The sequence below is a fragment of the Hordeum vulgare genome, chromosome 7H (assembly GCF_904849725.1).
Source record: "Hordeum vulgare subsp. vulgare chromosome 7H, MorexV3_pseudomolecules_assembly, whole genome shotgun sequence".
Lineage (NCBI taxonomy): Eukaryota > Viridiplantae > Streptophyta > Magnoliopsida > Poales > Poaceae > Hordeum > Hordeum vulgare.
In genome coordinates, this window is record NC_058524.1 from 440,241,718 (window position 1) to 440,259,428 (window position 17,711).

General features: G+C 41.8%; 1 protein-coding gene across 1 annotated transcript; it reads right to left on the reverse strand.

Annotated features, from left to right (window-relative positions):
• Positions 1-1,661: 1,661 nt before the first annotated feature.
• On the reverse strand, positions 1,662-5,142 carry LOC123412372 (probable polygalacturonase). The gene is made up of 5 exons (XM_045105318.1): positions 4,677-5,142; positions 3,389-3,509; positions 2,969-3,143; positions 2,786-2,856; positions 1,662-2,499 (listed from the first exon to the last, which is right to left on the reverse strand). Exons 1-5 carry the CDS (start codon positions 5,118-5,120, stop codon positions 1,862-1,864), a joined length of 1,449 nt encoding a protein of 482 aa, XP_044961253.1. The 5' UTR covers positions 5,121-5,142; the 3' UTR covers positions 1,662-1,861.
• Positions 5,143-17,711: the final 12,569 nt, after the last annotated feature.

Sequence of the window (17,711 nt, forward strand, 5' to 3'; positions counted from 1 at the left end):
TGACCCTTTTGCTCGGGACGCTCTCGGTTGTAATGAGGATTAGATCTGCACTTTTATGTTTCCTGTTTTTGCTTCATCAATAAAGATGGAGGGGGGCCCTTTTATTCAAAAATAATAATAATAAGTATGAACTATATTTTAATATGAGTTAAATACATCGTGGGTGCCTTAACTTGTCTACTACGATCAGTTTAGTGCCTAAACTTGCAAAATACACAATAATAATATTATAACTTGTCTGCACGGTGGTGCCTCCGCATGTATACCGTCGTATGTGTTGTCCGTGTGGCATGACAACTGATGGCCCGCCCACATGTCAGTCGGTGTAAGCGTGAGTGAAATGCATGTCGTTCTTTTTTTGCAGAAAATCGCCTGAGGTTTAGTTAAATGTTATAAATAAGCCCCTTGCTCTCTAAGCTAATAACAGCGAAAAATAAAGTGTGGTGTTGTTTAGGTGAATAGAATACGTCATTGAATGGATATCCAATATGATATTCTTAGGTTAAATAACATGCACGCTAGCCACGCGGACTAACAGTAAGTACTTTATTTACAACAGTTAGCTAGAAACTAATATAGTCAACATATCGTCTTATAATTTCCATTCTGTTTTTTCTAAGTTACTGTTTATTTTTATTACATGTAAATCTTCATGTATATAAATACAATAATTATCAATATGCGATTATTGTCTATTTAGATCATTTTTCTATATTTATTACTGTGTAGTTCGAAGAGTTATGTGGATTTAAATAGTTCAATGTATTTTATAAAATATTGTTTAACTTTTTTATCTTCATTCAGGACCACAAGCACACACAATTATTGTGTATCTTAATTGTATTTCTAGAATACATAATTATTAAAAACCAACAACATTGTATTCTGAAAACTGTTCAATGTGTATTAAAAATTCTTGTGTACAAACAATATATTACATAAATGCGTTAAAACATATTTGTAGAAATATAATAAGAATTTTACACAATAAATTTAAATACATGCTGAACATTGTATGAAATAGATGTTTTAATTTTTGAAATGCATTACGAACATTTTTTGAAAACACGTTTACAATTTGTGAATACACGGGAGAGTTTTCCAGGTTGATTTTTTCTAAAATGCACTAAAAGTTTTAAAGTTTATGTCAGGTAATATGTTGAATAGCTCTCTCTTTTCAAATGTGAGAATTTCTTAATATATTTTTTAATATCTACTCTGAACAACTATTCTTGTCGTAGTTGTTATAAATCCAGCCACCATTTTTTTCTTATTAATATTTCAGCCCACATGCTGAGATGCAGGACCAAGGCATGGCATGTGGGACCAATGCAGTTTGGCAAATTTAGATAAAATATGAGGACCTTTTTCAAAATTTATTTAAAGTAGAGAGTTTTTTGTAAAACAACCATCACAGTCATCTCACAGCTACCGACATGTGGGCCAACGCAAAGCTGGCACGTCATTTGGGCAGTTTGTATGCCTTCATACGGACGGAGGCATCCATTTGAACGTTCGGACAAGTTACGTCATTAGTTTCACGTATTTTATAAATTTAGGAACCAAAATGGTGTATTTATCTCTTTTAATATGTAGGGATGACATAAGAATAGGAGGCTGCTACACGTTGGGCTACACACTTGGGAGAGAGGATAATTGCCTTCTACATATTCGATCAGTGAATTCATTTGCAGTGGACAAACTGACAGAAAGTCCTTTGTGCCCTCTAGACGTTTTACAAAACAAAGAATACAAGTCTCAGTGTTGGATCTGCCTGTAAGTTCTATCTTTGTCCTTCTCTAAACACAAGTATAGACACACCATTTCACCCATCAAAATCTTACAAGTTCTGTACAGTTGCTCAGGGAAGGCCACACCAAGAAGAAGAAGACCCATTATTCCTCAACTCTTCACAAGGTGCAGGGAAAACTTCATGCGCCTCTCCATACACAGACTCGCATTGCCACCGTACCTGACGCCTTATCGCTCTCAGGCTAACGTTTCTGAAGCAGATCCCCTCATAGACCGCGCCGTGCACCGCCTCCAGCATTGGTGCGCGCTGCACATCCACGCCAACAATGTCGACAATATGAATGCCACTGATCATGGGTAGCGCTGTCCGGTCATACTTGTCGTCAGAGTGATCATCTGAACCCCTGCTGAACCTTATTGGCACCTTGACCTTCTCCATCGTCACGTTGGCGATGGTGATGTTGGTTATGTACCCGCCGCGCCCCACATCGGTCTTGAGCCTTACTGCGGAAGCGGAGTTCCATATGTGGAGGTCGCGGACAAGCACGTTTGATATCCCACCCGACATCTCGCTTCCGAAACCCACACCGGAGCACGTAGGTGTGGTGCCTGAAACCCGCTGGATGATAATGTTTGAGCTGGGTTTGCCTACAGATATTCCATACTGATCCCAGCCACTCTTGACAGCAACCAGGTCATCCCCACTTTCAATATAGCAGTCCTCGATACAAACTTCTGAACTTGAGTCTGGTATTGTTCAGAAAGAGAAACTGTCATGGATAAATTTACTCGTTGCAAAGCCAGTTTGTATTTAGTGCAGAAAAGATCATGATCCCCAAGGAGTCACATATGAAGTACAAACGCAACTACCTGTAATTATAATCTTTTATACTTTAACTAAATATTTACTTGAAAGAAAACAATACAGGCCTGCTATTCATACAAAATCAGTGGCGGGCCATGTTTGGAACTAGCATTGGCAAAAGGTTTGCAGTTTTGAGAGAGAACAATCTGTCAATTTTAGAGCACAAACCTGGATCGATGCCATCGGTGTTTGGAGCATTCAGGGGAGCTAGTATAGTCAAATCCTTTATCACCACGTTTCTGAACATTAAATTTCCGTTGTGAGCTTATGGTTTTAGAAGAAAGAAAAATGAGGATGGTTCTCTACTAGGAAACAAAGTGATAATCTACTGTATTAGCTTGATGAACTAACCTGCAGTAGACCGGATGCACTGTCCAAAACGGGGAGTTGCGTAGGGTGACATTGGAGATCAGGACGTTGGTTGAATTGACGAGCTCGATGAGATGACCTCTTGTGTGGTTCAGAGTCCGGTTCCACCACAGCTCCCACCACATCCTGCCCTGGCCATCTATGGTCCCATTGCTACCTGACATGGAAAAGCAGAACAATTTGCAAGTACAGTCAAAGCTAATTCTTCACATGATATACCCTACACACTATTTCCCAACAAGTATACTCCAAACTGTTTTCTCAAGAAGTATAGCCCACAATTTGAAATTTGTGCTTGAATCGGCTGTTACAGGGAGCTACTTCAGCTCTCTGGTTTGCATAAACAATTTATATTTACTTGATAAAAAGTTGAAAGTAGAGACTGTTAAACAGTTGCTGTACCAGTAATAACAACATCATTTAGGTCTTGTCCATGAATGAGGCTAATGTGGCGCGGTCCTAATCTTTCCCTTCCGCGCCCGTAAGACGGCAATGGTGCAATGAGAGGCCACTCTTCTGGATCCTGCACATCACAGTTCAACGCTGCAATCAACACAATGAACTTCTTAAACAAATTTACACAATCAACTCTTATGCAGTACTGGTAGAGATTCTTGGACTACTTAAATACAAAGTGGCATGATTATTAATTCGACAGTCTGGGGATTGGTCCCCTTAAAGATAATCTCACCTGTTGCCATGTTGGACTTGAAGACCAGGCCATGATTGTCCTAGAATATGAAGGTGGTGGATTATTGTAGTGCGAGTGCATATGGCAGCAATGTCAAACTCCTAGCTAACGCTCTTAATCATGCTTTCTTTCCCAACAACTTTGCACTACTAAGACGCCACTCACATGAAAGCACTAGTAGACAGTATCCTGAAATGGGGGAATCTCTTTAGCAAGTTCATCACACATAAACTCTCCACACATACTAGTAGCAATTAATCCTTAAAATTAGTATGCCCACTGCATTTGCATGTGCCAAAAATGGGCACTAGCTAGTACTGCAGAAAGCTCCAAACTAGAGATTTGTGTAACCATTTGGTGCTAGCAATATGGAGCAGATGAGACGGCACTACAAGCAAAGTACTAGCACAGTAGCATAGTAGCATCAAGCCAGACCAGTCCAAGCAGAAGTAAGGGCAAAGCAAAGGCACACACGGTGTGTTGTAGTTAGAACAATAACATGTGCCAAAGCTGCACAAGTCACAGGAAGAAACCAACAACCGCTCCAAGCATGTGCAGGATTCCAACCCACAACAGCATCTCTCCCCCTTCTTTTTTTCATTGGTCAGTGGTAAGTGACAGCACAAGTGTTGAAGCAAGTTTTTCAGCCTCCAATCAAACATGAACATGATTTGAGATTCTAGTTTCTGTGCTCCTGGCTACTGGGTGGCTTAGCTATGTGACATTTCTTGATTTATTTGGAGAAGAATTTGTCTCCACTAATCAGCAGAAAAATAATTTTGCATCGGTAGAAAAATAGTTTTGCATCTAGCAGATGTGTGTGTTTGTTTCAGTTTGAACGCTATACTCAGTAGAGTGCACTCTATTAATTTGTAGTAATATACTAGTACAGTAGTAGCAAGATTTGAGAGGAGAAATAAATGTGAATTGATTAAATGAAACAAGAAGAAGAAGAAGAAGAGGAACTAGCGGACATGGATCAATGGACCGATCACGTGCCTGGGAGCCGAGGATGACCGCGCCATGGTGCAGGAAGAGCGTGAAGCGGCTGGTGAGGTTGAAGCTCCCCGTGAGCCACCGCCCCGCCGGCACCTCCAGCCTGGCGCCGCCGCCGCCGCCCCTCTCCTCCAGAGCAGCCACGGCGCGCTGGAACGCCGCCGTGTTGGACGTGACCCCGTCGCCCACGGCCCCGAACTCCTCCACGGACGCTGTCACCGCGCGCCTCCCCGCGCCGCGGTAGAACCCGGCACAGCTGTCGACGGCGCCGTGGCCGGAACCATGGCCCGAGGAGGGGGCGATCAGGGCGGCTAGCGGGGCCGCGGCGGGGAGGCGCGTGAGGGCGAGGTAGCAGGAGGCGAGCAGGACGAGGAAGACGACCAGGGGGGCTGACGGGCGCGGGCACGGGCGTGTCATGGGCGCGCCCTGGACGGTGGCGTGCGCCATGAATAATGGATCATGTCACGCGGGGGAGCCGAGGCGGAAAGAAGGGATTTTTATAGGTTTCTTCCGGCGCGGTGAGTCTCGTCCCTATGATTGCCACGTGAGAGCAGTCTGGTTTCGGAAATTTGAATTTGAAATGCCTACGGTTCAAATTTAAATTATGTTTGCATTACTACATTGGAGCAAAATCTATTTGTGTTGGGGTCGCTGAGTTCGAATTTAACACTAGTGGTGGACGAGGATTTGAGGCGGCTCACAAGTCACGAGTCAGTAGTGGAGGCTGGAAATGAGGATTGGGACGTGTTTGTGTACGTATCCATTTATGTGCCCATCAAGCCTGCGCAATCGTCGTGCCCATCATTTTCTTCCTACTAATTATATATGCATGTTAACAATCACATTATGTTTTTTTGGGGAGGGGGGGCTATTTTGCAAATGCTTTTTTTTATAATCTTATACGATGTTTTCCTTCCTTACGAAATTGTCAAACATTTTCTAACTGGGGCGACGAGTAAATATCATCCCGATCATTTGTTTGTGAGGGAATGGAAAATGGGTGGTTATCTAAAAAACGGTTTTCCTCGCTTTGTATTACAAATCAACCAACTGAAACATCTATCGGTAGATGTTAGGACGGAAGCAACACAGTCATGTTTAAAAAAAAATGCTGACATCGGCGGATCAAAAAAAATAAAGAAGCCTCGTGACCGTTGCGTCCATGAGGGATCTTCCACCAAGCTCCAAGACTTTGAAGCGCCGGTACCAATCACCACTCCGAGAAGGACTGAGACGATGACGACGCCAAACCAACCTCCATACTGCGTCAACAGGGTCTTGAAGCCCCCCCCCCTCTCACCACGACACCACAAGGTGAAGCGTGCACAGCGACGAATAGGAGTCGGGACTAGGGACAACAGCACCGTCGACACGCGGGGGGCTCAACATCCACCGTCAACGATGGTAGTCGACCAGACGCAATAGCAGGAGCATGCCAGGCCCGTAGGCCCACAGGCCCGGCCGAGACCTCAAAGCCCGTAAAGCTCCCGCCATCGCGCTACAACAGACATGTCATCGGTGTCGTCGCCACGTCCTAGTTGCTCCCCTCCTCACCATGCACAAGGCATCGAAGTCGCGCCGGGTGCCGGCCCATTAGGACCCAGATGAGGCTCGTAAGGCCCAAATCTAGGCTAGGGTCGCACCGTCGGTCGCGTCGCGCCACCACGTCGCCCCGCCGCCAAGGAGCAACGCCGCCACCTCGCCCGCCGTTGGGTCGTCAAACCATCGCCTAGCCGAGCCGCACCATCGCCGCCCCCTGCCCCACGAAGGGAAAATGGGCGCGCGGGTAAAGGAGATCCCGCGCTGCCGACACCACCCGAACCAGGGCCGAGGGCGCTCGCCGGCGGCAGCGAGGGGGGTGAGAACAGAGGAGGAGGGGGCCGACGGAGGATGACGCTCGTGCCGCTTTAGCCACCTCCCGGGAAGGCGGCACTAGGGCGGGATTTAGAAAGGGGTGGAAAGGGGACGGGGCTTCGAGCGAGCGCGGCCGGTGGCTAGAGGGCGTGAGGGTGGACGTCGGCGGTGGGGTGAAGGCGGGGGAGGAACCCTACGAGAACACGCTGCGGACTTTGGTTTTGACAATGGGTGGTTATGGGTGTGTATGTAGTCGTTTGGATCTGTCCTTGCTAGTCCGCCATATATATTATTGCTCCCCCCCCTCCCTTCCTCTCTCTTTCCTTTCTCATGTAGCGTGGACAATCTGAATAGTTGATCCATACAAATAAATATGCAGCTGTCAACATTTTTTATTTCATTAATATTAAAGGGGTTAACATATTGGCAGGTCGAACTAGATTTATATCTGTTTTTTCGCATGTATTAACAATAGTGATTATATAGGCACCATTGTCGCCGTCATTAAAAAAACAGTGTAAGCTATATTAGTATGTCTCTGAAGCGAATATATTTCTATAGTCTGTAGCTGTGTGATTTTTGCAGACACTTATACATTTCGGGCAAAAGAATATATATTTTAACCACTCCCTCCATCCATATATAAAGGGTCTAATGCATTTTTCGAGATTGCATTTGACTACTGATAAGATTAATACTCCTTCCATTTCTAAATATAAGTCTTTCTAGAGGTTCAACTAATGGACTACATACGGATGTATATAGACATATTTTAGAATATAGATTCATTCATTTTTTTCGTATGTAGACACCTAGTGAAATATCATAAAAGACTTATATTTAGGTACAGAGGGAGTAGTATGTGAAATGTATAATGTGAAAATTATATTATTGAAAGCTCCTTTCACATAGGAATTTGAAGATATGCTTTGTGTAACTTGCATGTCATATATTATTACTTTAACATATGGTTAAAGTTGGTTTTGAAAAAAGCATTAGACCATATATACTCCCTCCGTTACAGTTTATAAGGCGTGCACGTATATCTAGATCGTTAATTTAACTTATATAAAATATATTGTTTAACATAAAAATTATATCATTAGAAAATAGAATATCTAAAGTTTTTAATAATATATTTTTTGTAACATATGCCTCTCATTAAATTGGTCAAATTGACAACCTAGATATACGTACATGCCTTATAAACTGTGATGGATGGAGTATATGGATAGAGGAAGTAGGCAATTTTTCTAGAGAGGGCACACAAATTTAATGCTCTGAACAGTCAAAGAATGGAATCCAGCGGGTCGAAAGATCACAATTTTTTTGGGTCAGCATAAGTGTCACCCCATATAGTGGCCTACTTTTCTTTCTCGAAAACTCTAAACGCAGTGGGAGCTCCTACTTGCCCCTTATTGTGGCAGGGATTTCTGAAAAATCACTCGAGTACACCTTCCAACAATTACTCTTATTTTCACAGGTTGCGATAAATGGTGCACTGCATGCGTGTCATTTGTCGCAACCTGAGAGTTTTCTTTTCTTCGTTGATCCGTATTTTTAAAATGTTTTCTTTCCTAAATCGTGCGTCCAAATCTTGAACCGTTTTTATCATTGACTTTCTCGTATCAAGATCTTTAAAATTAGATCCCATATTAATAGGTTTTGACGAACTTTTTTTCACGAAAAAACCGAAATAAAAAACCAGACGAAAAACCGTGCCTCATGCGATAGAAAATAAAAACTGAAAACGCTATTATTCCCTTTTCGAGAGGCACGGGTCGTGCCTCTTGTGAAGGAAAAAACCATGCCTCTCGCGTAGCAAAACCGTGCATCTCGTGGAAAAAAAGAGAGCAAAAAACGCGTTTTTCCCTTTTCGAAAGAGGCATCGTGCCTTTCGCGGAAGCAAAACCGTGCCTTTCGCAAAGAAAAACAGAAAATGCATTATTTTCTTTAAGGAAAGGCACGAACATGCCTCTCGCGAAAGCAAAATCGTGTCTCTCGTAAAAAAAAGAGGCACGGACGTGTCTCTCGCAAAAAAAAGAGGCACGGACGTGCCTCTCGCAAAGGTAAAACCGTGCCTTTGACGGAAGCAAAAAAATGCCTCTCGCAAAAAAATAGAAAACGAGTTCTTTTTCTTTTTCGAGAGGCACGGCCGTGCCTCTCGCGAAATCAAAAAACGTGCTTCTCGCGAAATCAAAATCGGATCTCTCGAAAAAAAACAAAAAACATGTTTTTTTGAAAAAAAATCCATCCAAAAGTTATGAACCACCAATGAAAACCCGTAACAACAAAAAAATTGAAAATAAAACACTCAAAAGGGCGAAAATGAGTGCGAAAAAAATCCGAAGGAAACGCTCAGAGCGCGACACGTGACGGCAACTGGAAATGCGCCAAATGGCGACGCGCGGAAGCGATCGCTGGAAGGCTCCCGAAGGAGGGCTCGCTAACTAGTTGCTCTCAGGATCCCTCCACCACACAGGGGTACCCCAAATGGACCGGCCTAGTTTATTTTCTTTTACTATTCTCCTTCTCAGTTATTTTTTTGTTCGTTTTTCCTTTTTCTTTTATTATTTGAAGAAAAACATTTTTCGAATTTGCAGACTAATTTTAAAAAAACATGAACAAATTTGAAAACGCGATTTTTTTTAAAAAATACGAATTTTTTTTAAATCTTAATAATAAAATTTTATAAGGGAGAATAATTTTGAAAAAACCTCAAAGGAATTAAAAAGCACGAATAAAATTTTAAAGCACCATCTTTTTTGATTTTTCAGAACAAATTCTGAAACTGGGAACAATTTTAAAAAACATGAACAAATTTGAAAACACAAGCAATTTTTGAAAACACAAACAATATTTGAATCTTGGGAACAAAATATTGAATAGGAGAACAATTTTGAAAAAACCCGAACAAATTTGTAAGCGTGAATAAAGTTTTAAAGCATGAAGATTTTTTGAATTTTCATAATAAAATTTGAAACCGAGAACAACTTTATAAAACATGATCAAATTTGGAAGCACGAACAATTATTTAAAGCATGAACATTTTTTGAATCTTGAGAACAAAACTTTTAAAAGGGGAACAATTTAAAAAAACCGAACAAATTTGAAAGCACGAATAAATTTTAAAAGCACAAACATTTATTGAATTTTGAGAACAAATTTTAAAACCGAGAGCAATCTAAAAAAACGTGAAAAAAAATCAAAGTGCGAAGAATTTTTTAAAGCTCGAATATTTTTTGAATCTGAAGAAAAAAAATTGAAAAGGAGAATAATTTTGAAAACACTGAACAAATTTAAAAGAGTGAACAAAATTTTATAGCACAAACATTTTTAAAATTTTGAAAACAAACTTTCAAACCGGGAAATATTTATAAAAAACATGTAAGAATTGGAAGCGCGGACAATTTTTGAAAGCATAAACATTTTTTGAATCTTGAGAACAAAATTAAAAAAAGGAGAACAAATTTTAAATTGAGAACAAATTGTAAAACCAAGAACAGTTTTTTAAAACCAAGAACATTATTTAAAAATCCAAAAACAGGTTTTGATCATCCAGAATATTTTCTTAAACGAAAAAAAAAGCAACAGAAAACAAATACAAAAAAAAAACGATTCAAGAAACCTTCTAGAAGTTTTCTAAAACCAGAAAAAACCAATTAAAACCTCTAGAAGTTTGCTAAGACCGCGCATTGCAATCCCGTTAATGGGGCCAGTCCGATCGCTCTTCTACTCTGTGCAAAGCCACGACACGGTTTCGCACAGGGCGTGAAATAGAATTTTTCGTTCAATATCACTCTTTCGCACCGGCAAGCAGCGAGCAAACCGCAGATGGTCCGGCCACGTAGGTAGGATCCGATTCTATGTTTATTTGCTTCTGATATCTTTTATATATATATGTCCCCTAATAATAAAGCGTGCAGCGCTTCTGCCGTCCGTCATGACGGTTTTACAAAAAAGCTCTTGACGTTTTGTGTATTCAATCTGCATTCCCTTTTTAAGTGGAGAAAACGAAAAACGATTCATTTAATCTGGTATATATAAAGTGCCACCTCTGTTTCAACACAATCATGTGCCTAGCCCAGTGGCAGACGCACAACGGCTTGCTGCATCACTGGGAGACCTGAGTTTGACTCTAGCGCTGTCCTGTTTTCCTTTCCTATTGCTTCATTTCTTTGTGTAAATTCAAATGCTTTTAAAACATTCATATCTTTTAAATCCTAACTCCAAATCTAACATGTTATATATGAAAATCGTTTAGAAAAAAGTGAAGATTTCAAATATGCTATTATTTTGCATGTTACTTTCTTGTTTTTTCTTTCCTATTGCTTCATTTTTTGTGTAAATTCAAATGCTTTTAAAACATTCATATCTTTTAAATCCTAACTCCAAATCTAACATGTTATATATGAAAATCGCTCAGAAAAAAGTGAAGATTTCTAATATGCTATTATTTTGCATGTTACTTTCCACAATAAAGCTTATTGTGCAATATTAATTAATACATTCTCTATATTGGTTATTTTGGAAATGCCTATTACACATATCGTCCAATACGTATAAGGGGGTGTTTTTTTCCGTTGCAACGTACGGGCATGTTTGCTAGTATATATATGTATATTTTTTTTTCTTCACTAGTTTTCCTTTCGAAAAAAGGACAAAAATATTTATCTTTTATTTTTCTCTTTTCTTCTATTTTTCCTTTTCTCTTTTCATAAATTTACAATTTTCAGAAACTATTCAAAAATTCTTCGTTTTCCCAAATAATGTTCGTCCTTATTAAAGTGTATGCAAAATTCTTCATGTTTAATTAAAATGTTTACCAATTAAAAAAGTGCATTTGGGTTTGCAAATTTGGATCAATGTTTTTAAAAAACTTCCCTATTTTCTAGAAAAGTCATATATCCAAAAAGTTGTTTGCTTCTTCAATTTTGTTTAGGGTTTCGAAAATAATCATGTTTTAAAGAAGTCGCAAGTTTTATCCTGTTTCAAAAAAACTTCACAGATTAAATATATTTTAGATTTCTAGAAATGGTCTATGTTTAAAAGAATGTGCACAAATTTCAGAAAAATTGTGTTTATAAATATCACCTTTTAGAAAACGTGTTTGAATGTTTGAAATAAAAAAATCATTGCTGGTAGTTCTTATGTTTTCGTGTTGCCTATTACTCCCTTCATCTCTAAATGTATGACGCTTTGACATTTTAAATAGAACTTCGAAAATATCACCTTGTGAGCTTTAGTCACGCCTCCTCGCCACGGAGCAGCGAGTCAAGGCCGGCTGTGTCACCCTCGGGTTTGTGTTTGCAAACGCTGCCACCCGCGGCAAAGGCAAGCCTTTCAAGTCGCTGGGGGTAAGGTGCTACCCCAGCCTACCTCCTAGGTCCCACGGTCGCCTGCGGCAGGGCCCATGCCGACTACTGGGGCGGCCGCCCGTGTGCGTGCTCCCCCTTATGTGGCATCCGGCTTCCGTGTCAGCTGTGCGCTATTCAAGGGCACATTGCCTCCCGCTGTCGTTGCCGCTTCTAGCAGGACTTCCTTGGCATCGGCAACAACGATAAAGGCAACGACAAGCAGGCTGCTATGGCGACTCATGAGCAGGGTCACACTACATCCTATCCCATTGATCCGACATGGTACATGGATACGGGAGCCACTCATCACCTCATCAATGAGATGAGCAAGCTCTCCAGTCAGGAGCCATACTGCGGTCACGATCAGGTTCACACCGCTAGCGGAGCACGTATGCACATATCGCATGTTGGTCATGTTTTACTTTTTACTCATAAACCCAAATCCTTGCATCTTCTTGATGTTCTCTATGTTCCTTCTGCTACATGTAGCTTATTGTTAGTTCCTAACCTTACTCGGGATAATAATGTCTTCACTGAGTTTCACCCCTTTCATTATTTTATCGAGGACCGGGACACGAGGGACGTTCTTCTTAGGGGTCACTTGCGCCATGGACTATGCAGTTGATTTGTTGCCTCCTCCCCATGTCTTCAGCGGTGTGCGCGTATCATCTACTCATTGGCACCCGCGGTTCGCTCATCCTGCCACCCCCATCGTCAGTCATGTTCTTCATCGACATGCTCTTCCAGTTGTGTCCAATAAAAACCCTGCTACAATTTGTGGTGCCTGTCAGCAAGGGAAGAGTCATGAGCTTCTATTTTCAGAGTTGAGTCGTGTAGACAAAACTCCACTTGAGCTTGTGTTTTTTATGTGTGGGGTCATGCCCAAAGTGGTCATAATTACTATGTGATTTTCATCGATGCTTACTATCGATTTACTTGGCTTTATATTATTAAACGTAAATCTGATGTGTTTGATGTTTTTTTGTAATTTCAAGCACATGTTGAGCGTCTTCTCAAGCATAAAATCATTCATGTTCAATCGGATTGAGGGGTGAGTATCACAACCTCAATGCATTTTTAACAAGCTTGGGATTTCACACCGTGTGTCATGTCCTCACACACATCAACACAATGGCACTACTGAATGTAACCATCGACATATTGTTGAAACTTGTCTTGCTTTACTCGCTAATGCATTGGTTTTGTTTTGTTTTTGGAGCGATGCTTTCTTCACTGCCTATTTTCTTATAAATAGGCTTTCCACACGACTCCTTGGGATGAAAACACCCATTGAACTCCTACTGCATGAGACTCCAGACTATACCTTCCTCAAAGTTTTAGCGTGTGTGTGTTGGCCTCATCTTCGCCCCTATAATAAGCATAAGATTGAGTTCCGGTCCAAACAATGTGTTTCTCTGGGGTATAGTTCTCTTCGTAAAGGGTACAAGTGTCTTCATATTCCATCTAACCGTGTTTAAATCTCTCGTGATGTTGTGTTCGATGAGAATGTGTTTCCATACTCGTCGCTCCTGTCCGCCTCCACCACCTCGACACCACCACCAGCTCCCTCCACCTTTCCATCGCCTGATCAGTTTGTTGATATTGCATACTCTCCTGCGTTGCCTCCTAATCATGATGCAGATGCTATAGGTGGAGCTCGTCTTGAGTTGCTTGAGGATTCAAAGCTAGCGGTTGTGCCTGAGGAGAGTGGTGCTCGCGTGTGTGTCCATCCACGCCTGGGTCGGACTCGCGTGTTTCTCCCTCAGCCTCGCCAGGCCCAACGCCTGGGCTGGACTTCCCTGCATCGTCACCTGGTCAGGCCTCACGGTCGGCTGGGCCGGCCTCGCCTGCCCCATTGCCCCGATCCTCCTCGCCTACGGCAGAAACGGCTGCTCCAAGCGGGCTCGTGGTGGCTCCTCTCGAGCTATCTTCACCACGCCCATCGTGACCGACTGCATCGTCATCGACTGCATTGCCGCCTACGTCTCCAGCCTTGCCATCTATGTCATCTCAGTCTCCGGCGCCACCAGCGGGTGGTGCAGAGTGGCCACATACACTCAGCCATTTTAGGATTTTTCGTCCCAAGGAACGGACAGATGGCACTGCCGCATGGCTCGCCACTTGTGTTATTGAGTTACAGACCGACCCTTTTGTCGAGCCACAACACTTTCACGCTACTTTTGGGATCCCTCATTGGCGTTGTGCCATGGAGCAGGAGTATGAGGCACTGTTGAAGAATGGCACCTGGTTGTTGGTTGATAACCCACAAGTATAGGGGGTCGCAACAGTTTTTGAGGGTAGAGTATTCAACCCAAATTTGTTGATTCAACACAAGGGGAAGCCAAAGAATATTCTCGAGTATTAGCAGTTGAGTTGTCAATTCAACCACACGTGAAAGACTTAGTATCTGCAGCAAAGTTTCAGTAAGAGAGTAGTGTGATAGCAACAGTAGCAACGGTAACAGTAGCAGCAGTGAGAGCAGTAGCGGTAACAGTAGCAGCAGTGATAGCAGTAGCGGTAACAGTAGCAGCAGTGACAGCAGTAGCGGCAAAGTAACGTAGAAAGTACCAGTAGGAAAAACTCATAGGCATTGGATCGGTGACGGATAATTATGCCGGATGACATTCATCATGGAACAGTTATAACATGGGAAGATATGTAACTAGCTCCAGTTCGTCAATGTTATGTAGGCATGCATTTCGTATATAGTCATATATTCTTATGGAAAAGAACTTGCATGACATCTATTGTCCATCCCTCCCGTGGAAGCGGGGGCCTAATGGAAACTACGGGATATTAAGGTTCTCCTTTTAATAGAGAACCGGAACAAAGCATTGGCACTTAGTGAATACATGAACTCCTCATACTATGGTCATCTCCGGGAGTGATTCCGGCTATTGTCACTCCGGGGTTGTCGGGTCATAACACATAGTAGGTGACTACAACTTGCAAGATAGGATCAAGAACACACATATATTGATGGCAACATAATAGGTTCAGATCTGAAATCATGGCACTCGGGCCCTAGTGACAAGCATTAAGCATAGCAAAGTAGTACCAACATCAATCTCAGAACATAGTGGATACTAGGGATCAATCCCCATCAAAACTAACTTGATTACATGATAGATCTCATCCAACCCATCACCGTCCAGCAAGCATACGATGAGATTACTCACGAACGATGAAGAGCATCATGGAATTGGCGATGAAGGAAGGTTGGTGATGACGATGGCGACGATCTCCCCTCTCCGGAGCCCAGGCGGACTCTAGATCCGCCCTCCAAAGAAAGAACAGGTGGTGGCGGCGCCTCCGTATCGTAAAACGCGATGAACTCTTCTCCTTGATTTTTTTCTGGACGAAAGGGACTAAGTAGAGGTGGAGTTGGAGGCGATGGAGCCCCGAGGGCCCCACAAGCCTGCTAGGCGCGGCCAGGGGGGTCCGCGCCTCCTGGGCTTGTGGGCTCCTCGCTCCACGCCTCCGGTTGATTCTTGTGCCAGTATTTTTATATATTTCACAAAAAATCCTCGTAAATTTCCAGGTCATTCCGAGAACTTTTATTTCTGCGCAAAAACAACACCATGGCAATTCTGCTGAAAACAGCGTTAGTCCAGGTTAGTTCCATTCAAATCATGCAAATTAGAGTAAAAAACAAGGGCAAAAGAGTTTGGAAAAGTAGATACGATGGAGATGTATCAACTCCCCCAAGCTTAAAGCCTTGCTTGTGCTCAAGCAATTTAGTTGACAAACTGAAAGAGACAAAAGAAAAACTTTTACGAACTTTGTTTGATCTTGTTGTTGTAATTATGTCTAACTCATATTCAGATTTTCAACAAGATCATAAGCTAACCACATAAGCAATGACATTTAGGTCTCAAGAGGTACTCATATCGATGGCATAATTAACTAGCGAGCAATAATAATAAGTTTCAAACGTCAACACTTCAATCAAAACAATCATGAACACATGGTATCTCGCTAGCTCTTTGTGAGACCGCAAAACATAAATGACAACACCATCAAAGACCAAGGGCTGACTGAACATTGTAATTCATGGAAAAGAAGATCCAGTCATAGTCATACTCAATAACAATTAATAGCAAAGCATAAAAATGACGGAGGTGCTCTCTAATTGGTGCTTTTTGAAAGAAGAGGATGACTCAACAGAAACATAAATAGATAGGCCCTTCACAGAGGGAAGCATTGATTTGCAGAGGTGCCACAGCTCAAGCTTTTAAAACAGAGACAAATAATTTTGGGTGGCATGCTTTCATTGTCAACGTGATGACCAAGAGTTTTCACCATCTTCCATGCTACACATACTATAGGCGGTTGTAACATCCCGATTATCGGAATGTTTTAGAATATATTTTTTTCCAAAATCAGGGCGAGATTTTTTTTTGTTTCATTTGGATAACAAAGCTTAAGTTGAGTTTTTCTTTACAAATTAGTGTTTAAATTAATTAAATGTGAACTTAAATGTAAAATTTAGTTTCATTATTTCTTTAAGTTGGGTTTTATGCTTCTTGTATTTGACTTATTAAGTTATGCACGTGTATATATTTCTTTGGAGTTTTTGAAGCATTTGCTTGGTTGAGGCTTTGTTCATTTCTACCTTTTGATCATTAAAAGAAACTTATTTCTTTTCTCCTTCACGTTATAAGGCTCTCCCTCCCTTGGGTGCAGCCCAAATATTGTTATTCCTTCCAAACCGAATGGGCCAATCTCATCTTTTATCTCCCGTGGGCCTTGAGGAGCATCACATGAGGAGCACCCAGGGTGCTTCTTCCTCGTCATGAACCAACGCACAGAAGAGTAACAGCCACCACTTCATCATCTAATCTTACACATGAAACTGTTGTCTTTCTTTTAATTCCCTGTCTCCACTTTGGTGATATGTGAGCTCCACCCCAAAAGCTTCCTCTTCTTCTCCTCCTCACGCACGCACGAACAAACACTGATGAGATGAAACCAAGAAGAAACGTCATGTACGTGAACTCCTGCCCTTCTCTAATCTCCTTGACTCCCCACCGTTTTCAAATCAATGACTATATATATGTGTGCCTCAACCTCCTCTTCCAATCCCGCAACAACTCCTGCCCTCTTCCTTCCTCCTCTCTCCGTGAGAGCTCCGTGAACACTTTGAAGCTCCATGGACGCGAGGTCGCGATTCCGATGACTCGGACATCCCCATCCATGCGCTTGCGCCAAAACGTTCTCCTCCATGCTGCAGCTCCATTCAGAGAAGAAAGAACGCGATCCATCCATCACACGCGAAGAATTCTGCATGTCCGCGTACAGTGTTCGTCAAGTTCATCGAGCCGTTCCGTCAAACTCGGTGAGCCTCTACCAAATTCCTATTTTACAGCTCCTCAACATCACCCATTGTATCTCCTAGACATCATAACTCGTCCTATTTCATGAGTTGGCCCCGCGCGTCCAAAATCGGAGGTCATCAGATGGCATCAACCTGTTTTCCTTAGATATGACTTCAGGTTCAACATATGAAATGTTACATGTGGTTGTAGTAACCATGTGATCGAGTCAGATTAGTTGTTAAAGCTTATAAGAGGAGAATATATATGATCGTACTTAATTTGGTTATGAATACATGATTATTTTTAGAAAGATTATCTATTTGTTTAATTATTTCCATATCTTCGCGCTATGTGTTCGGGTCGCTCGAAATTATTTCTTAAGCCTAGGAGTTACTTATGATTTATTAGATTTGTTTTACTCTTGTTTAAACTATGAAAATAGTTGTACGTATTGATTGATAATTTGTGTTACCACATATACTCGTGTCTTATAATTGTGTAGTTTTTTT

Bases quoted from the DNA above. Each gene is read 5' to 3' on its own strand.
- LOC123412372 (XM_045105318.1), bottom strand. From the start codon at position 5,120: ATGGCGCACGCCACCGTCCAGGGCGCGCCCATGACACGCCCGTGCCCG. The intron at 3,144-3,388 runs GTACAGCAACTG...TTTCCATGTCAG, and splicing joins AAATGATGTTGTTATTACTG to GTAGCAATGGGACCATAGAT. The intron at 2,857-2,968 runs GTTAGTTCATCA...TTTAATGTTCAG, and splicing joins GTGCATCCGGTCTACTGCAG to AAACGTGGTGATAAAGGATT.